Source organism: Oncorhynchus mykiss, chromosome 1, assembly GCF_013265735.2.
Source record: "Oncorhynchus mykiss isolate Arlee chromosome 1, USDA_OmykA_1.1, whole genome shotgun sequence".
Lineage (NCBI taxonomy): Eukaryota > Metazoa > Chordata > Actinopteri > Salmoniformes > Salmonidae > Oncorhynchus > Oncorhynchus mykiss.
In genome coordinates, this window is record NC_048565.1 from 27,544,164 (window position 1) to 27,565,296 (window position 21,133).

At 43.1% G+C, this 21,133-nt stretch overlaps 4 protein-coding genes across 5 annotated transcripts in view; 2 read left to right on the top strand and 2 right to left on the bottom strand.

The window, feature by feature from the left end:
- The window catches only part of LOC110520211 (nuclear pore complex protein Nup93), a 37,363-nt gene extending 36,563 nt beyond the window's left edge, over positions 1-800 (bottom strand). The window contains exon 1 of the mRNA XM_021597382.2: positions 636-800. The gene's annotated coding sequence lies outside the window, so the exon portion shown is untranslated. The remainder of the gene's footprint in view (positions 1-635) is intronic.
- Positions 801-7,171: 6,371 nt separating this feature from the next.
- Positions 7,172-7,898, bottom strand: mt2 (metallothionein 2). The gene is made up of 3 exons (XM_021597409.2): positions 7,736-7,898; positions 7,549-7,617; positions 7,172-7,377 (listed from the first exon to the last, which is right to left on the bottom strand). The coding sequence occupies exons 1-3, from the start codon at positions 7,758-7,760 to the stop codon at positions 7,286-7,288; spliced, it is 186 nt and encodes a 61-aa protein (XP_021453084.1). The 5' UTR covers positions 7,761-7,898; the 3' UTR covers positions 7,172-7,285.
- Positions 7,899-9,219: 1,321 nt separating this feature from the next.
- On the top strand, positions 9,220-15,624 carry LOC110520245 (Bardet-Biedl syndrome 2 protein homolog). Of its 2 annotated transcripts, none has more exons than XM_021597430.2 (18): positions 9,220-9,834; positions 10,444-10,572; positions 10,685-10,912; positions 11,086-11,211; positions 11,344-11,406; positions 11,559-11,636; positions 11,772-11,876; positions 12,018-12,104; positions 12,308-12,443; positions 12,540-12,679; positions 12,986-13,127; positions 13,520-13,691; positions 13,883-14,009; positions 14,167-14,289; positions 14,383-14,520; positions 14,635-14,747; positions 14,872-15,020; positions 15,132-15,624. In XM_021597430.2, exons 2-18 carry the CDS (start codon positions 10,456-10,458, stop codon positions 15,236-15,238), a joined length of 2,151 nt encoding a protein of 716 aa, XP_021453105.1. In that variant the 5' UTR covers positions 9,220-9,834; positions 10,444-10,455; the 3' UTR covers positions 15,239-15,624. The 2 variants fall into 2 exon arrangements, with proteins under 2 accessions (XP_021453105.1, XP_021453096.1); XM_021597421.2 differs by having other exon boundaries at positions 9,223-9,834; positions 13,880-14,009.
- A 314-nt stretch (positions 15,625-15,938) lies between these two features.
- LOC110520258 (UDP-GlcNAc:betaGal beta-1,3-N-acetylglucosaminyltransferase 9-like) lies at positions 15,939-20,143 on the top strand. Its single transcript, XM_021597442.2, has 2 exons — positions 15,939-16,189; positions 17,867-20,143. The coding sequence occupies exon 2, from the start codon at positions 18,206-18,208 to the stop codon at positions 19,562-19,564; it is 1,359 nt and encodes a 452-aa protein (XP_021453117.2). The 5' UTR covers positions 15,939-16,189; positions 17,867-18,205; the 3' UTR covers positions 19,565-20,143.
- Positions 20,144-21,133: the final 990 nt, after the last annotated feature.

The window sequence follows — 21,133 nt, forward strand, 5'->3', positions numbered from 1 at the left end:
TTGTACGGACCAAGGCGATGTACGAGTTTACGTTACCAATTAATTGTGTATTACACAAAATGTAACCTGATTGTTCGGTTGAGCGTCGTATGTAATCTTTCGAAACGTACATTTTGTAAATAACATGATAATTGTGTTGTCGAGATGGACTGGTCAGTGTTTTCTGCCATAGCATGTGAATTGTCATTTTTCTGTTTGGAGCCTTTTGCTCTGTTGTCCACAATGTCGGCGTAAATAACTGACATTGCTAGTACATAGGTTTTCACCTAGTTGTGACTTTTCTGCGAACTACTTGCATCAAGATGCATGCAGCCACGCAATGACAGCTGAATCGAAACCAGCGCGCGCATGCTCCCTTGGCACGATGAGCAACTAGGCTGGCTAACTAACTAGCGTGGAAAGCCTAGAATAATTGATTTTGATGACTGCCCACAACGACATCGGGGGTCTGTGTATTAGACTCCCGATATTGTGTCCCAAAGCTAACAACACTAATACGAATTACACATTTAAGAATCAGTTCGTTTACAGGAACAAAGCAAGCTAGCACTTTAGCAAGTTAACTATAGCTAAGCTAGTGGCATGCAACGGCAGGTTCATAACTAGTTGTAACGCGTATTAGCTGGGTAACTTACATGAATCCTAGATAGCAAATTATCCTTTCCCTTGTTCCACAAATAGTAGTTATGACAGTTGTTCACTCTTTTGCGCTTATCTCATTTGTTTTCCAGTCGGACATACATTTTACCCCGGCACTTCTGAGGTCTAGTCTGATTGGATGAGGCCTCGTTTTATTCTTCTTCGATGAGGTTTAATAGCGGTTGGCATCCAATAAATGTTGTAATACCGCCACCTACTAGACTGGAGTATAAACCCCTTATACTTTGCTTGAAATAAATACATGACAAATAAACAAATACCCTACGATCTAACAGTAAACTCACTAAAAAATATATTTAAAAAATACCCATCCCACTATTAATCTATTTAGTCCTAGTTCAGGCCAACACCCTGCAACTCTTCAGTATTTTGTTTGTTTTAGTACTATTTTTTACATTATTGGCTCAGGAATTGTTTTGTGTCATTAAATACAGCCAGGAAGATAACCGAACAGAACTTCCAGCATTACGACTAGGATTACGACTTCCCTGGAGTGGATCCTTTGTTTGCTCTCCCCAGAACAATTTAACTTATTCCAGAGGCTGACCCAAAACAACACCGGCGGAGAAGAGGGACTCGAGTCGTTCTTCTGGTCCGACTTAGGAAGCGTGCACACCACCCACCGCTCCCGAGTATTTTACTCACTAATGTCCAATCTCTGGATAATAAAATTGATGAGCTCAAGGTGAGAGTTGCTTTTCAGAGAGACACCAGGGTTTGTAACATACTCTCCTTCACGGAAACATGGCTCTCTCGAGAGACACTGTCTGACTCTGTAAAGCCAGTTGGGTTCTCAGTACATTGCGCCAACAGGAACAAATATGTCTCTGGGAAGAAGAAGGGTGGAGGTATATATTTTATGATTAACGACTTATGGTGTAACTGTAATAACATACAGAAACTTAAGTCTCCTCCCAGCGGATACCATGAATGCCCTCAAAGAATTTCACTGTACTTTATGCAAACTGGAAACCACATATCCTGAGGCTGCATTTATTGTAGCTGGGGATTTTAACAAAGCAAATTTAAGGAAAAGGCTCCCGGAATTCTATCAACATATGATTATTGTACTCACGCTGCTAGAACCCTCAACCATTGCTATACTACCTTCCAGAATGCATATACGGCCCTCTATTCAGCAAATCGGACCACGATTCCATCCTGCTCCTCCCCTCCTATAGGCAGACACTCAAACAGGAAGCACCCGTGGTAAGGACTATTTCAATACTGGTCTGACCAATCGGAAACCATGCTTCAAGAATGTTTTGATCACGTGGACTGGGATATGTTCAGAGTAGCTTCAGAAAATAATATTGACACATATACCGATACGGTGAATGAGTTTATCAGGAAGTGCATAGGAGATGTTGTACCCACTGTGACTATTAAAACCTACTCCAACCAGAAACCGTGGATAGATGGGAGCATTCGCGCAAAACTGAAAGCGCGAACCACCACATTTAAGCAGGGCAAGAAGACTGGGGCAGCAGGTAGCCTAGTGGTTAGCGCGTTGGGCCAGCAACCAAAAGGTTGGTAAATCGAATCCCCGAACTGACAAGGTCAAGATCTGTCGTTCTGCCCCTGAACAAGGCAGTTAACCCACTGTTCCTAGGCTGTCATTGTAAGTAAGAATTTGTTCTTAACTGACTTGCCTAGTTAAATAAAGTTTAGAAAATAAATATAAAATATGGAAGAATACAAACAGTATAGTTATTCCCTCCGCAAAGCAATCAAGCAGGCTAAACATCGGTATAGGGACAAAGTTGAGTCTCAGTTCAATGGCTCAGACACATGACGTATGTGGCAGGGTCTACAAACAATAACAGATTATAAAAGGAAAACCAGCCATGTTGGGGACACCGTCTTGCTCACGGACAGGCTGAACACCTTCTTCGCTCGCTTTGAGGAAAATAGAGTGCCACCGACGTGGCCCGCTATCAAGGACTTCTCCGTGACCGACGTAAGACATTTAAGTGTGTTAACCCTCGCAAGGCTGCCAGCCCTGATGGCCATCTTGAAGCTTGTGGGGACAACAGACTGGGATAGGGAGAGATTGAATATATCTGTGAACACACCAGCCAGCTGGTCTGCGCATGCTCTGAGAACGCAGCGTTCTCAGAGCATGCGCAAAACAGCTGGCTGGCAGATCAGCTGGCTGGTAGATCAGCTGGCTGGTAGACCAAAACAGCTGGCTGGCAGATCAGCTGGCTGGTAGACCAATCTCTCCCTATCCCAGTCTGTTGTCCCCACATGTTTTAAGATGGCCACCATTGTCCCTGTACCTAACAAAGCAAATGTAATTGAACTAAATGACTATTGCCCCATAGCACTCACCCCTATCATCATGAAGTGCTTTGAGAGACTAATCAAGGATCATATCACCTCCACCTTACCTGCCACCTTAGACCCACTTCAATTTGCTTACCGCCCCAATATATCCACAGACAATGCAATCGCCACCACACTGCCCTGTCCCATCTGGACAAGAGGCATACCTATGTAATAATGCTGTTTATTGACTATAGCTCAGCATTCAACACCATAGTACCCTCCAAGCTCATCATCAAGCTCAAGACCCTGGGTCTGAACCCCGCCCTGTGCAACTGGGTCCTGGACTTCCTGACGGGTCGACCCCAGGTGGTGAAGGTAGGAAACACCTCTTCGCTGATCCTCAACACTGGGGCCCCATAAGGGTGCATGCTCAGCCCCCTCCTGTACTCCCTGTTCACCCATGACTGTGTGGCCAAGCACACTTCCAACACAATCATCAAGTTTGCAGACGACACAACAGTATTACCAACAACGATGAGACAGCCTACAGGGAGGAGGTGAGGACTCTGGGAGTGTGGTGCCAGGAAAATAACCTCTCACTCAACATTAAAAAAACTAAAGAGATGATCATGGACTTCAGGAAACAGCAGAAGGAGCACCCCCTTATCCACATCGATGGGACCGCAGTGGAGAAGGTTGAAGCTTCAAGTTCCTTGGCTTACACATCACTGACAAACTGAAATGATCCACCCACACAGACCGTGTGGTGAAGAAGGCTCAACAGCGCCTCTTCAATCTCAGGAGTCTAAAGAAATTTGGCTTAACACCTTAAACCCTCACAAACTTTTACAGATGCACAATTGAGAGCATCCTGTCGGGCTGTATCACTGCCTGGTAGGGCAACTGCACCGCCCATAACCACAAAGCTCTCCAAAGGGTGGTGCGGTCTGCCCAACGCATCACTGGGGGCAAACTTCCCACCCTCCTGGACACCTACAGCATAGGTGGCCATAGGAAGGCCAAAAGGATAATCAAGGACATCAACCACCCAAGCCACTGCCTGTTCACCCCGCTATCATCCAGAAGGCGAGGTCAGTACAGGTGCATCAAAGCTGGGACCGAGGGTGTAAAAAACAGCTTCTTTCTCAAGGCCATCTGACTGCTAAACAGCCATCATTAGTACATCAGAGGCTGATTAGGAATCACTGGTCACTTTTAGAAATGGATCACTAGCCACTTAAATAATGTTCCGCATCTAGCATTACTCATCTCATATGTATAAACTGCACTTCACACTATTATACAGTATCTTAGTCACTTTTACATTGTTTACATATTGCATTACCCATTTCATATGTGTAACCGATGTGAAATGGCTAGCTAGTTAGCGGGTTGTGCGCTAATAGCGTTTCAATCGGTGACGTCACTTGCTCTGAGACCTTGAAGTAGTTGTTCCCCTTGCTCTGTAAGGGCCGCGGCTTTTGTGGAGCGATGGATAACGATGCTTCGTGGGTGTCAGTTGTGTGCGGAGGGTCCCTGGTTCGAGCCCAGGTGAGGAGAGGGACGGAAGCTATGCTGTTACATATGTATATAGTGTATTCTATCCTAAACCACTGACTATTAAACAGCCATCTCCAGCACCACAGAGGCTGCTGCCTATAGACATAGATTAGGAATCACTAGCCACTTTAAGGAAATTAAACACTAGGCACTTTAATATCTCCTATCTTGCATTACTTATCTCATGTGTAAACTGTACTCTTGCATGTACTACTATCTTAGTCACTTTACTTGTTTGTAAATATTGCATCACCCATCTCATATGTATATACTGTACTCTATACTATGCCACTGAGTCTTAGTCCAATGCCGCTCTGACATGTACATTGCTGTGAAAAAGTATTTGCCCCCTTCCTGATTTCGTATTTTTTTGCACGTCACACTTAAAATGTTTCAGAGCAAACATTTTAATATTACACAAGTAAACACAAAATGCAGTTAAGTGATCATTTTATTTATTAAGGGAAAAAAAGCTATCCGAACCTTCATGGCCCTATGTGACAAAGTAATTTCCCCCCCTTGTTAAATCATGAATTTACTGTGGTTAATCAAATTTTTTGGAAAGCTGAGTTCAATTTCACTAGCCACACCCAGGCCTGATTACTGCCAGACCTGTTGAATCAAGAAATCACTTAAATAGAACCTGTCTGACGAAGTGAAGTAGGCCAAAATATCTCAAAAAGAAAGACATGCTGCAATCCAAAGAAATTCTGGAACAGATTAAACAAATTGACATCTATCAGTCTGGAAAGGGTTACAAAGCCATTTCTAAAGCGTTGGGACTCCAGCGAACCACGGTGAGAGCCATTATCCACAAATGGAGAAAATTTGGAACAGTGGTGAACCTACCCAGGAGTGGCCGGCCTACCAAAATTACCCCAAGAGCGCAGCGACGACTCATCCAAGAGGTCACAAAAGAACCCACAACATCTAAAGAACAGCAGGCCTCACTTGCCTCAGTTATGGTCAGTGTTCATGACTCAACCATAAGAGACTGGGCAAAAAAAAAAAGAAATCAGGAAGGGGGCAAGTACTTTTTCACTGCATGTATATGTATAGGGGCGGCAGGAAGCCTAGTGGTTAGAGAGTTGGGCCAGTAACCAAACGATTGCTAGATCGAACGATCGAAAGCTGACGAGGTAAAACTGTCGTTCTGCCCCAGAACAAGACAGTTAACCCACTGTTCCTAGGCCGTCATTGTAAATAAGAATTTGTTCACTGACTTGCGTAGTTAAAGGTTAAATAAAATAAGTCTTAATCCATTCCTTCGATGTACGTGTATTTTGGGTATATGTTGTGAAACTGTTAGATCTTACTTGTTAGATATTACTGCACTGTCGGAGCATGAAGCACAAGCATTGTTACACCCGCAATAACATCTGCTAAACACATGTGACCAATAACATTTGAAATGGTGGGACCCTACCACTCAACACATCCTGTAATTCTGACGTCAAGAGCTTGCACACCAAAATACCTCTGCAGCTGCCAACACAACCTCAATTTTCTGCGCCTTAATGTTCCATCCCTGCAATACAATTGATAACCATTGCTAAAAATCTAATCTTACTGAAACATCACTTGTCCTATCGCTCTGTACTGGTATAGATCTACTACACGCCAGCCTCTCAGGATCCCTCCCCCTTGACCCATTTTCCTCAGCATGACAACTTCTGCACTATAACCCTGGAAACCTTAACCTGCCTCTCACCGGACATTTCGGATCCCCATTTCCCCACCCCTACAATTAACACATACCACTACTTTCCCCAATGCTACACTTTTGTCTCATGCCCATAAGCTTGACACCTGTAACGTAATGGGCACAAAAGTTCGTACAGGATAACATTCTATCACTTTGTCGGGCAAGGGCTCAATATCAAAACGCTAAAGAACAGAACTCGTTTCACCACTCACCAAACACCGGGAATCCCCTTCAGTTGGTTAACTTTCACGGCTACTCCAGTAATCACTCCTTTCAATGGCGCACCTTTCTTGAAACAATTCATATCTTGTCCCCATTTGGAGCGCCTGCCCCTTCTGACCAGCAGAAACAATCTCAAGACCACTTCTGGTTACCCACACCGAATCCACAGCACCAAACGCTTTACACCCACACTGAAACCACAAATAGATCAGCCGAAGGGCAAGGGTCCACTTATTCATCCTGACCTGAAAACATCACCTCCAATTCACACTTTAACAAACCCTCCATTTGACTCATGCTCACCCCCTTCCAACCTACCTCACCCTCCGTATTTTAGGTATACATCTCCTTAGACGCCACTTGACATACATCTTGTTCTTGCAGTCAAGGATGCCATTTACCTGGCGGTCACAGTCAGCACGAACCCATCAGTGCATCCCACTTGGAATAGCGCTGTGGCATCTTTAGATTCTTTAGCAATAGCTTCCACAACGCTTTTGTGTTAAAGAGTTCTGGTTCCACCAAGGACTATAACACTCATGTATTTTGTAGTTGTCAGCTCTCACGCCATCTGCTGTGCTGGCTGGTTAAGGTGATCAATCTTGTGCCTCAACTTACCCATTTTAGTAAAATGAAGAGCTGGTTTCCTAGGAGTGCGCAATTGCTCTTTTTGGAGCACAGACAACATGATTGACCTCTTATGTCCCAAAGCCCAACAACTCCAGTAACCCAAGTTAGTCAAAGAAACTTGAATAAGTTACATGCAATTTATTTCCTTACATTTGACAAGGTACAAAAGCTATGCTCAAGATGGTACAACTTCATAGTCATAGGGAATGGACTGCATTGTGATGTCATACACAGGCCTCACTGACAACAGCTGGTATCACAAGTCTTGCCCTTGCACACGCAGCCTGAGGCACACTTGCTGCAGCCGGAGGGACAGCAGTCGCAGCAACCTGATGGGCCGAAAAATAATCGATTAGTGATGACCAAAGACTATTTCGTTGCCACCTAATGAGGCAATTGAGGTTAATTAGGCTAACCATGGGGCTTTAAAGTGCCACCAGCGATAAGAAAAAGACTATTGGCCTAATAACACTAGTTGGATTTAGAATAGAACCACTTACTTGCTTTCTTACAACTGGTGCATGCGCAGTTGGAGCACTTGCAGGATCCACCGCAGTTGCAAGATCCAGCTATAAATAAACAGTTGAGTTAGGTAATTGGTAATTAGCCTGTTAAGATTTTAGAAATACGCTTAAGGCGTATCCATAGCCTATAGTCTTGATAAATTGATCGATATACATAACTTACTTTTGGAGCATTCACAAGGATCCATTTTCCAGTTTTTGAGCTACCTTCTTTATCCGAATGGATCGTAGTAGTTTGTCTGGGTGTCAGTGGTGTGTTGTCAGCTTTTAATTTCTAACTAGCGAGACTTCGAATTTATATCGTCCGGGGCAGACAGGTGCCGTGTGCAGAACAGAGTCGCGCGTTCACGCAGACAGCTCATTAATAGGCTTGCTTGCACACGGTTTATTATCTAGAGCGAAAACATGCCCATCAAGGGAATAGTAGCCTATTGTTTAAATAGCCTACATAGCCTAATTACCATGTTGACAATTGATTCATTCAAATATGGCTACCCATTATGTTAATATGCAAACATGTATTAGTATTTGTATTTATTTATGAATGCCTTCAAATAACCCACTGGGTCTGGACTTTCGTTAACGTTTAGTTACCAGATATTGTTATTTTACAGACACACTAAATGTCTTGTTCAAATTCATGATGATTTAAAGTGTTATAGCCTATAGACATATCTAATCTAGGACTAGTAGGCTATAGATTAGAATGAGAGAAATGTATGTAATTCTAGATGTAAACTTGTCGGGAATCATTTGAATGTGTAGTGTTTATGACAAATAGATTTAAACGACGATTTAGGCTATAAATCACTACATTGTTGACTGGTTTTCGACTGGACAGTCATCGTTATTGTGCGCAGTGCACACGGTACACAACAGTTGGGCAATTGTTCTTTTGTCACTTTTCCGGGGGAATTTGCTGTCACTGGTGCTGTGTTGAGAGCTTCCATGTCCATGCTCCCCTTATTTGCACACGGGCAGCACTCGTGAGCAACATTCGAATGAGAATGAATCACTTTGCGCTCGTCGACTGAGTGTTAGTATTTTTGCGCTCGTCGACAGAGTGTTAGTATTTTTCCAGAATCTCCTGCCTGAGTAATTGAGCTGTGTCATACCACAAACATTGTGCAATGTTATACAAATAGTCACTGACAGTACCAGCTACAATTAATTACAAACGACCGTAATGAAAACAGTGATGCTACCAGAACTGTCATTGGCCTACAACAAGGATAGTCTATCATAAAAAAAAAATATTTCATCATATAAAATGAAGATATATGAACTTTTGTAAAAGTTAAGCATGTGCTTTACCATAATATGAATCATAGTCAATACAGAAACATGTAGTATAATGGAATATAATACATGTTTTCCCGGTGAGGAACTTATTTTTTGGAGTAAAAATAATTTAAACGTTTTTTTACTTATTGTTGAAGAATTGAATGAAGCCTGTTTATTCAACGATTACTTCACAGCACTTTGTACTGTGTAGTGTTGTGCTCGCGATAAAGTGAGGGAGTTATTTTATGCTGGCCAAGGTTGAACCGGGCAAAAGCCCACACGTCATCAGGCGAAAGCGGGGAGGGAGGAGCGCCCTTCTCAAATCGAACAGTAATCTGCTCCTTGCTCTGTCATTTTGTCAACAAGGCATCATGGTGAATCGTTCAGAAGCCTACAACATCGTTTTTCCATGAAATACATGTTTGAATTTTCTAACTCGTTTTAATTGGGAATAAAGCTCAAAAGCAATCACTTTTGCATGTGAAACAGAATCCTACTCATTACTCCACGTGCTCCTAAAGCACTTTGTTTTGAGCTGATTTCGCGTTCACATCACTGCGTTCACATCCTAATCGGAATTAGGAAACGCGGAAAATTCCGATTATCAGATTCGTTGAACGCGGCACGGTTTCAAAACGAACGCAATCAACTTTCATCCGGTGCAGAACACGGATACACGGACTCCCCGGGTGAGATTCATCGAACCCCCTCAGTGTTTATGCGGGGCACCTGGCTCATGTGCGGGAGGCAGCCCGGTTGCTACCAACTTTCAGGCGGTGCAAAACACGCTTACACGAGCGCCCGGGCGAGATTAATCGAACCCCCTCAGTAACTTCAGAAGATTTGAGTGACAAATTACGTCATTTGCAAGAGGGAAAGCATCTTGTTGCCTTGTATTCGGACGTTAGCATAGCATGCTTGTAGCTAGCTAACCCATAAACATTGACAGTTAAAGACAACTAAACATCGAGGACTTCGGTAAGATATCATCTCACGTCATCACATGTTCCATTCATATGCGTAAAATACAATGCTTTTTATGTTGTTGAAAAATATCGTGTCTTGTTGCAGCTGGAAATGGTGGCTAGCATGCTAGCTAGTTAGCTAACGTTAACGTAGATAGCTGTGATGAGGTACAATCAATCTGACTGTTTTGTGAAAGTCGTGGATGTCTTCATGATTGGGAAAGTGAATTACTGAAATGTTGCACTCGAGTACTAACATTATTTTAATATGTCATAACTATGCTATCTTTGTAGTTATCTGTTTATCTAATGTTGGCAATTTTTGAAGATAATGAGGAGCCAATGAACATAGCTAACTAGAGAGCAAACTACAGGGATTAGGTAGATGAAAAGCTTTGACAAGCTGCCCAGTGTTGCTAGGTAACGGGACACCCAGCGGGCGACGAGTAAGCTGTTTATAACATTAGGGTAGTTTGCAAGTGTCTGCTAGATTGAAAGAGGGATACAACATCCTTGTTTCTCCAGCAGTAATGATTCGATTTCATACTCCTCTCAAAACAAGCAACCAGCAGAACACATACACACACACCATATGTACCATGATTGGTTATTATTGTTGTAGGATTGTGCCACCATGTTGGTGCCTATATTCACCCTCAAGCTGAACCATAAAATCAACCCTCGCATGGTTACAATGGGCAAGTTTGATGGGATCCACCCATGCCTCACTGCAGCCACACAAGCAGGGAAGGTATGGCCTCACTCAGTTCTCTTTCATAGTTTCTCCATTTACATGTATGCATGAAGTATGCATTGAAGTATAGCACTCCAGTGAAGTTATTCAATCTTCTCTCTTCCATCAGGTGTTCATCCATAACCCTCATACACGTGGCCAGCGGCAGGCAGCCCACCGTCTGAGTCAGAGTGCCCAGGATTCGGACATCTCTCTGCTCAATATCAACCAGGCTGTGAGCTGCCTGACAGCTGGCACACTAGGACCCAACACCACTGGAGACACGCTCCTCGTGGGCACCCAGACAAACCTGCTGGCTTATGACGTACACGACAATGCTGACATCTTCTACAGAGAGGTGAACCAAGGACAAAACAAAGGACTGGGCACAATGTTATAACATATCAATACAGCCTCATGATTATGTTGTAGCAGCAGTATTACATAAGCCATCTGCCTGCTGAATCATTAACTGAATACAAAGTTGCAAATGAAGATGTAATGTCCTTTTTCACATCATATTCTCTGTAGGTGACAGATGGGGCCAATGCCATTGTTTTAGGGAAATTGGGGAACATTGAGTCCCCCCTCGCCATCATCGGAGGAAACTGCGCTTTGCAAGGATTTGACTATGAGGGGAATGACCAGTTCTGGACGGTATGGCTTGCGTTCCTCTTACTCTCTTGATTATGTGAACTGTTGTGCAAAAAATGAAATTGAAATAAAAATACTTTTATGCAATAGAAAAGTGATAACTGTTGATGTCTGTTTCTATGGGTTCATTTTCAGGTCACGGGGGATAATGTGCGATCATTGGTGCTCTGTGATTTTACTGGTGATGGAAAAAATGAGGTGTTGCATTTAATTTTTTATCCAAAGATGAAAGCAAATACTTTGCAATATAAAACTCAACAATTTCAGATGTTGTGTTATTAAATAGATAGGCATATACTAGATCCTAAAATGGGTAATATACTGTGGGTTTTTTTGTCTGGTGTTTACAGCTTCTTGTCGGATCAGAGGACTTTGACATTAGGGTATTCAAAGAAGACGAACTTGTGTCTGAGATTGCTGAAAATGAGGTATTGTTCATCTTACATGAGGCCATGTTGTTTCTAATGCTATTTGATTATGTTTTATGATCTTGATGTTTATAGTACATTGTGTGTCAGCAAAGAGACAATGTGTGCTGATTGCTCTCTCTTTGTGTCATTCAGACGGTTACCTCCCTCTGTCATATGCATGGCAGCAGGTTTGGTTATGCTCTGGCCAACGGCACTGTGGGTGTATATGACCGCACTGCCCGCTATTGGAGAATCAAGGTACTGCAAGTTTTTAATTGGCTGAATATTAGGTAGTTTTCTGTCTGAATGCATCCCTGTCACTTTACACAAAGCATATTAAACTTGCACCAGCTTTATGTTTAAAGATGTGCCAGTAAAGGTTACCCCTTCTCCCTGCAGTCTAAGAACCATGCAATGAGCATCCATGCATTTGACCTTAACGCTGACGGTGTTGTAGAACTCATCACAGGCTGGTCCAATGGAAAGGTAAACCACCTTGATGTGTCAGTCGATAATACATTTAGCACCTATTTGTTAAAATGAGTACAGCACAAATCAAGGAGAGTCTTCCAAAGTTCTCTAATCCTTCACTTTGTCACATTGTCTGGAACTGGTTGGCACTTGGCACCAGCCTTTCCTCCAAGTGTAAGGAATGTTGTAAGTCCCCTTGACTTCACCATCATTTACAGATTGATGCACGGAGCGATCGAACAGGTGAAGTCATCTTCAAAGACAACTTCTCGTCCTCTGTGGCTGGAGTGGTGGAAGGGGACTATCGCATGGATGGACAGATACAGCTAATCTGTACCTCTGTGGAGGGAGAAGGTAAAGACATGTGGAACACCATGGCTATTGAATATTGTTTATTTGTGTGTATGTTTTCAGTAAGTGACATCCAATATGTTGTGTACTGGTTGTCAGTGCGTGGCTACCTGCCTGCCAGTAAGGAGATGAAGGGGAATCTGATGGACTCCAGTGTGGAGCAGGATCTGATCCGAGAGCTGAGTCAGCGCAGGCAGAACCTGCTACTGGAACTACGCAACTATGAGGAGAATGCCAAGGTTTCTAAGAACACACACTGACAAACACTTTCACAGAAAGAACTATGAGGATAAAGCTACAACCAAACACACTTTTACATTCATTGATGTGCTGAAACTCTCTGAAGTTAATATTATAAGAATATAATGCTAAAGCCCACACGTACAAGCATACACCCACACCCCAGACCAACATTCAAAGACAAACTTTCTCAGTACTGTGAGGAGAACACTACTATCCTCCCACCTCTTAACTCTGTACAGACTACACACCCATGGTGATTGTGTCATAGTGTAAAATACCTCTGTGTGACTTTGTCTCTGTAGCAGGCTGTCCCAGGAGCTTCAGAACGGGACACCCAGATGGGGGTGATACCAGCCAATACCCAGCTCCAGACTGTCCTCTCTGTCAGAGCTGCCACGGAGTCCCAGAGGTCACACATAGAGCTCAGCATCTCCACGCCCAATGGTAAACACCATCACCCCACACAGATACCCTCCTTACCATCTTCACGGACCACTAACACACTCATGCCCTAGATTTACATTGTCATCAATTCCCAGTAAGCAGCTCACTTACACAGAGCTAAAACCACACAGAAACTCACCAAGCTGACCAAACCTCAGCCTGTCCCACATTGAAACCAATGACTCTCACCATCCTATAATTCCAGAATGCGCAGCCTCGTGTATTTATTACTGCACTGTTGGAGCTAGGAACACAAGCATTTCGCCACACCTGCAATAACATCTGCTAAATATGTGTATGCGACCAGTAACGTGATGTTATTTGATTTTGATTTGATGTGACTTACTGTGGTAAGTGGACTGGGTACTGACCTCTTGGCATTCCTTCTACAGAGACCATAATTCGAGCCGTGCTGATTTTCGCAGAGGGAATTTTTGAGGGTGAAAGTCATGTGGTACATCCCAGTGCCCAGAATCTATGTGGTTCTATCTGTGTTCCCATCATTCCCCCCAAAGATATCCCTGTGGATCTACACATCAAAGCTTTTGTTGGCGGCAAGAGCAGGTACACATATTTCAATGATGAAAGAGACATAGATGTGTTCTCTGCATAGATGTGTTAATGTATTGATTTGCCAATGAAATTCACTCTTATTAGACAAACGTTGTAGTTTCAGTGGAACTTTAGCTCTGTCCAATAAAAAACAACAACATTATTTTGTAATTTGATTGTGCTTCTTCTGTTTCCTGCAGCAGTCAGTTCCATGTCTTTGAGATCACACGTCAGCTGCCTCGCTTCTCCATGTATGATCTTAATGTTGAGCCTGAGGCCCCCCAACCTACTGGGAAAGTTACCTTCACCATCAACGACAGGCCACAGAGAGTGAGCACAAACTCTATCGTTTTCTCTCACTTACTCTTACACACACACACACACACTTTCATGTGCTGTCACCTGTGGCGACTTCCGAGCCCTTCTGGCGTTCTGCTCCATAGTAATGTTACTGTCACTATCAAATGGCTGTATTCTCTGTCTTTAGGTGGTCATGTGGCTGAACCAGAACTTCCTTCTACTAGAGGGCATTGATACCCCAGACGTGACGTTCACCTCTCTACGTGGCGGAGGACTACTCACCATCAGCATGCTAAGCACTAGTGGAGAGGTATGTCTACATGTCCTAACACGTATCGCTGTGCACAGGATATCTCTAGTATTTCAAAATGGACCCTTCACCTGCCCTTTTCTTTACAATCAGATCACACTAAACACAGATGACATAGACCTGGCAGGGGATCTAGTCCAATCACTGGCCTCCTTCCTGGCCATAGAGGACCTACAGGCAGAGGCAGACTTCCCCACATACTTTGGGGAGCTGCGAACGACCCTAACTGAGGTAAACTCCCCACCTCAGCCTCCACACCAATAGTATTTATCTCATTACCAACCATTTATCTCATTATTGTGTGTGGTAGGCCTAACATATTTTTGTAATCAATTGTTTTAACAGGTAGATGACTATCACTCTGTCCACCAAAAGCTGACGGCGGCCATAGCAGATCATTCTAATCACATCCGTAACATGCTGGTGCAGGCAGAGGACGCACGGCTCATGGGTGACATGTGAGTGACAACACACCAACCACCACCTCCATGATTTTTCTGTAGGATTCCTTTGCATGGCTCGATAAGGTGATAATGACCTGTTTTACTTTTTAATCCCTTCATCTTTCTTTGTGCCTGACAGAAGGAACATGAAGAAGCGCTACATTGAGCTCTATGACCTGAACAGAGACCTGATCAATGAGTACAAGATCCGATCCAACAATCACAATGCTCTCCTCGCTTGCCTTAAGTCTGTCAACCAGGCCATTCAGAGGGCAGGGAGACTGAGAGGTGAGTAGGGGTTGACAGAGATTAGTGAAGCATCAGGTTTGAAGAGAATTTAATGTGTGTTTTAAAGGTTTCAGATCTCTGCTAACCTCTCTTCCTCTTTGTTTCTCTCAGTGGGAAAGCCAAAGAATCAGGTTATCACAGCCTGCCGAGACGCTATCAAAAACAACAATGTCAACGTCCTGTTCAAGATCATGAAAGCAGGCACAGCCTCTTCCTGAGGGCACCGCACTCTGGTTGCCTGAAATCCTGAAGGGATTGGAATCCCTGAGAGGCCAGTCTGGCTCTGGGAGCAATGGGGGGAGGCTTTACACGAGAGAAGAAAGACTAGTTCTCTAGTGGCTTGGCCAGAAGAAGAAACAGGCCTCACCTGGACCCCCAGGTGCCATTGGGCAGCAGTGATGTTTTAGAGGAGTCAGTGATTGGGAGTAACTGTCAACTTGTATATGTTGTTTTGTAGCCAAAGAACTATACTCCTTGAATGTTAAATGGGACCAGCAGAGTGAGATACACGTTTACTTTTTGTAGATTGTAAATAGACAGGGAACTGTATTATGTGTGTGCAGAAAGAAATGTAACTAAATTAAATTACTGTCTTCTAATGTAATTTTTCTGTGTTTTGAGTTTTTCTTTGTAGTATTTGTATTCAAGTCTTGTCGGTTAAATAAATGTCTGTCTCACCATGCAAAGTGAGTCCTGCTCCTAAATTGCAGGCATTTAAGACCGCTAAGGGCTAAAAGAACAGATTGTCCCATATTGCAAGGATCACCACGATAAAAGTACACTGTCGGACAAATGAGTATGCTAGGTCTTCATCATTATGCCCCCTTCCTCCAAATTCTTGGGAGTCTGTCTCCAGTTGCTTAGCTGTTAGCTGAACCTGCGACTCCCACACGTGTCACGTGGCCAGTGTAAGGAACACGGTTAAAACGGTGTCGTGCCAGTTTTGCACATTTCTCCAAAAGTTAACTCCTTATTACAGAGCCTCCAAACCAAGTACGTCTGTATTCATTTAATGTGTTTTCTCTCAATGTTAAACCTCGTTTATGTTGGACCCAGGTTGGACCCCAGCTTTCCTACAGTCTGAGACTGCAGATTTCATACAGAAACCAGATGTTCCCGGGTTTGGCAGTGGCGCTATATAATTGCTTTGGTGACTTTAATCTGTCGTGGTAAGTATGATGACTGATGTGCAGGATACTTTGTACACATGCTGTATACTGATTACAATACAAACGCGGTTATTCAATATAGGGCTCCCTGTGATATGCAAATATGCAACAGTCTGGCAATTACATGTAAATGTACATGTACATGTAAATGTAATGCGTCATGGTAGGATATATAAGGATATATAATATATGCAACACAGGACATGCTTTTCTATTTAGGAATCTTATGTACAGTTTAACATACGATCCGAAACGCCCCCCTCCTATTTGGGGCTACGTCCTATAAGAGGGAATGTCAATGTAGTCATTCTTCGAAATGTTTTGGAACATTTTATTTTAAAAACACCCCACTTCGATGGAGCACAGCTACAGAAGTGACTTTTTGTAGCAGGTTAGGAGAGCGTTTCATCTAACCCTAACCTTACCCAATTTCCTAACCTTAACCTAATTATCCTAAACTGCTACGTTATTTCTCCTAACCAGCTTCATAAATTCTCCCAACCTGCTACGAAAACGTCACGTCCGGTGGTAGCTGTATTGAAAGTGGCGTGTTTTTAGGGAATCACGTTTTTACATTGCTTCTTCTGAGGTGACGTTTGAATGCTAGACAACTGGGAGATGGTCTGGGTCCGTTTTCCCAAACGTATTTTAAGGCTAAATTAATCGTTAGAACTTTCGTAGGAACATCGTCAAATCCGTTTCCCAAAACCATCCATCAGTAAAGTTACTCTTGAAAACGCTCGTTATTTAACGACTGTCTCAGAACAGTCGTAGAACAGCTAAGTGTGTCGTCCGTTACATGTTTTTTTGTCCTTCCGCCTCACTTTATACACAGAATAAATCCAGATGTTTATTTGTCTTTCTGTGACTACCGAAAACTTTACAGAGACTGTGACTACAAATATAAGGTTTCCAATTTCTTTGCAATTGTTACTAAAAAGCGAAGGATACAAATATGATTAAATGAAAACCGCGGTGTCTATTTGAATACAGATTGGCTACGTATACCAATATGCTGTTTTTCAATTATATTAAAATAAATGTCATGTTTATTCAATTTAGTTTAATTTACCATTTGTACGTTACTGTCTGTAATTTTTGCCTCAATATATTTAATGATGTTGATTTTGATCTTGATTTGGTGCATTATTTTAGGGTGAGCATTAGAATAAGCTGCCGCAATATTTGTAGCCATAGGTGATATCTCTAGGAGCTGATTTGTAGGTAAGATTTGAAAGGGAGAATACTGATCTGAGAGCAGCGCTGCCTTTCTTGCGAGCGTATCAGAATCGACATATGCCTCAGACGCAATTAGTGAATGTTCTCTCTGCATGTTGTTTTGGTAAACACATGTTACAGCTTCGGCTGTTGTACAACATATGCATAATTAAAACACTCCTAAACCTAAATTCAATCGTAATCGGGAAACCGTAGGGGGCGTGTCTGCTATAGGAAGATTTATTCTTGCAAACATTCTTGCAAATAGTTCTGGGAATTTGGGGAAATTAGTTTGAACGATTGCAACTGCAGAGATCATTTATTAATAATAACTTAAATGAAAAACAGAAAATAAATTATACAATGTGAATAACTGTAAATATAAAAGTAAAATATAAAATTTACTTTTGTTCCTCTCCTTTTATGTTTAATACTCATGTGATTTATCTTCATATCAAGGAGCAGAGCCTGCTGATGAGATGGGATGGAATGAGTGTCATGGACTAAAGGGAAAACCCTTCACATACATACTGCAGGAGAAACATCAAGACTGCAGAGTGTTGGGTTACGGAGAATAAATCGTCAGGACCTCAGGGTCATAACTGTTCCCTGTCATTATGTTCACTCAATGAATGGAAACAATCCGGAAAACCTTTGCATGGATGATCAGTATTATGAAATCCTCCCAGGATGCTATGTGGCGCTTTCTGATCTCAGATCCTGAGGGAGAGGAAAATAAAGATCAATGGGAAAAGAGTGGTAAATAAAATCAGAGGGAAATAGGTTCAGTCAGACACAATGAGGAGAATTCATATAAAATATGTTCTGTGCACCCTGCTCATGCTGGGGCTACTCTGTCTGATGTTGTATGCCCATCAAGGCTTCACTTCCACCTGGGACACCTGGCAGTTAGAGCAGGGCTGTACAAGCTCCCGCGCTCTTTTAGGGCCCCCACCAGAGAGCCGTGTAACTAAACAGGTCCCTTCTACGCCCCCAGACAAGACAAAGTGCCAGTCTCCGCATCAATCCCATTCTAAGTCTCAGACATACCCCAAGTCCAAACTTCAGTCTAAATCCAAACCTCAGGCAAAGAACAAATCTAAGTCAAAGAAAGATGAGGGGACAAAGGCTGTTCCAGTTTTACCCACACGACCACCTTTTGACTTTGAGGGTTACCTGAGGGATAAGGACAACCGGGACTTCATACTGCTGATGGACCAGCTAGGGAAGTGCTCAGGCGAGCCCTACATGCTCATTGCTATCAAGTCAGTAGTGGCAGACTTTGAAAGGAGGCAGGTAGTGCGGCGCACCTGGGGAAGGGAGGGTGTTCTCCAGGATGGGCAGACAGTAAAGACTGTATTCCTCCTAGGGGTGCCCATGAACAAGACCGCCCTCCCTTTCTGGGACCGGCTCCTTGCCTACGAGAGCCACACCTTTGGGGACATTCTCCTCTGGGACTTTGATGACACATTTTTCAACTTGACACTTAAAGAGACCCACTTCCTCCAGTGGGTGAATGGCAGCTGCTCCAATGTCCAGTTCATCTTCAAAGGTGACGCAGATGTCTATGTGAATATTGAGAACATTCTGGAGATGGTGAAGGGTCAGAAGCCTGATAAGGACCTCTTTGTGGGTGATATAATCCACCATGCCCGCCCCATCCGCCGGCGCAGCAGCAAGTACTTTGTGCCTGAGTTTGTGTACGGCCAGACGATGTATCCGTCATATGCAGGAGGGGGAGGCTTTGTGATGTCCGGTCACACCGCCAGGCGTCTGAGTGGAGCGTGTCAGCAGGTAGAACTATTCCCTATCGACGATGTGTTCTTAGGCATGTGCTTACAGAGAATTGGAGTGAAACCGTCACACCATGAGGGTTTTCGTACGTTTGGCATTGTGCGCCCCTCTGCTGCTCCCCACCTCCAGGTGTTTGACCCTTGTTTCTACAGGGAGCTGATGGTGGTACACAGCCTGACAGTACCACAGATCTGGCTCATGTGGAACCTGCTGCATGACCCCCAACTGAGCTGTCACAGTAACCCGACCCCCACCCTGTGGCCCTTCAAGTGGAGGGGCAAGGTACTCAGGACAACAGGACAAAAGGACTCAGAGACTACAGTGGAACAGGACTATGATGTTACAGTGTTTGTAAAGCATTGAGGGGTTTGGTTTAAGTTGATCAGAGGGACTACACTGTGAAAGCCATTGGGATATGGAAGCTGTGATTGAATGTTTGCTAGTTATTTTGAGGTTTTTTCTTAAAAGTTTACAGCCATTGTAAATGTACCCCTTTTCTAAGAAAAAAATAATGTTATCTTTTTCATTAACATCCTGGATGTAAAACCAGTCTGTATACTGGTGGTAATGTTTAAAATATCCCTGCTCCATTTAGGTACAGTATGACTGAATCCATTTTTGTATTTTATTGCACAGAGCCTCAATAAGGTCAATATTGACTGAAGCATGTGCCAGGTTGATTTTGTGAAATTGAATGTACATTACAGTGTTGTCAATTATGAATCGCTGTGTGTGATAACACATCATATTACACCTTTATGTAGACTTGACCTTTATGTAGACTTGAAAGGGAAGTTAGGGGAGGCAAAGCTCAATGCATCAACTGTATAGGACACATCACTGCACTCTATACTCCTCTGTAAACTGGTAATCTCTGTACACCTGTCGCAAGACCCACTGGTTGATGCTGATTTATAAAACCCTCTTGGGCTTCACTCCCCCCTCCACATACAACACCCATTCTGCCAGTCACATTCTGTTAAAGGTCCCCAAAGCAAATACATCCCTGGTTCGCTCCTCTTTTCAGTTCGCTGCAGCTAGCGACAGGAACGAGCTGCAACAAACACTCAAACTGGACAGTTTTATCTCAATCTCTTCATTCAAAGACTCGATCATGGACACCCTTACTGACAGTTGTGGCTGCTTTACGTGATGTATTGTTGTCTCTACCTTCTTGCCCTTTGTGCTGTTATCTATACCCAATAATGTTTGTACCATGTTATGTTTTGTTGCTACCATGCTGTGTTGTCATGTGTTGCTGCCTTGCTATGTTGTTGTCTTAGGTCTCTATGTAGTGTTGTGTCTTTTGTCCTATATTTATATTGTATTTTTATATTTTTTAAATACCAGGCCCCCGTCCCCGCAGGAGGCCTTTTGGTAGGCCGTCATTGTAAATAAGAATTTGTTCTTAACTGACTTGCCTAGTTAAATAAAGGTTCAATCCAAAAATAACTGTAGCTGTGGTAGGAAGTCCCCAAGGGACGTCGTTATACAGTTCCACACTCTGGGGGAACTTTCCTAGAAATGTTCTAGCAGAGGTATGAACACAAAGAAACAGTTCACACCTTATGTGCACAGCACCTCTTTTTTTTTAGTTCATAATTAGACACTGAAGACGACAATCACCAAGCAACAAACCAAAGCTCAGAGTAAAGCCTGAACATGAGTGGGTGGGTGGTGTGCTATCATTTACAATACTTCTGATAATCAGAAATCATACATGGTGTTCCTTTTTAAACTTGTATGTTCAGCTATACCTCCAACTGTAGTCCAAATGCTTTCTTTACACGACATGCTGTTGATATGAAAATAGAAAGCAATCTGTTAACACTGAAATTGTTCCTGGTGGAAAAACTGCATGTACTGCTTTTTCTTGCTCTTAGTAAATAAATAAAACAATACTTTTTGTGTCATATTTATTACATCCATTTG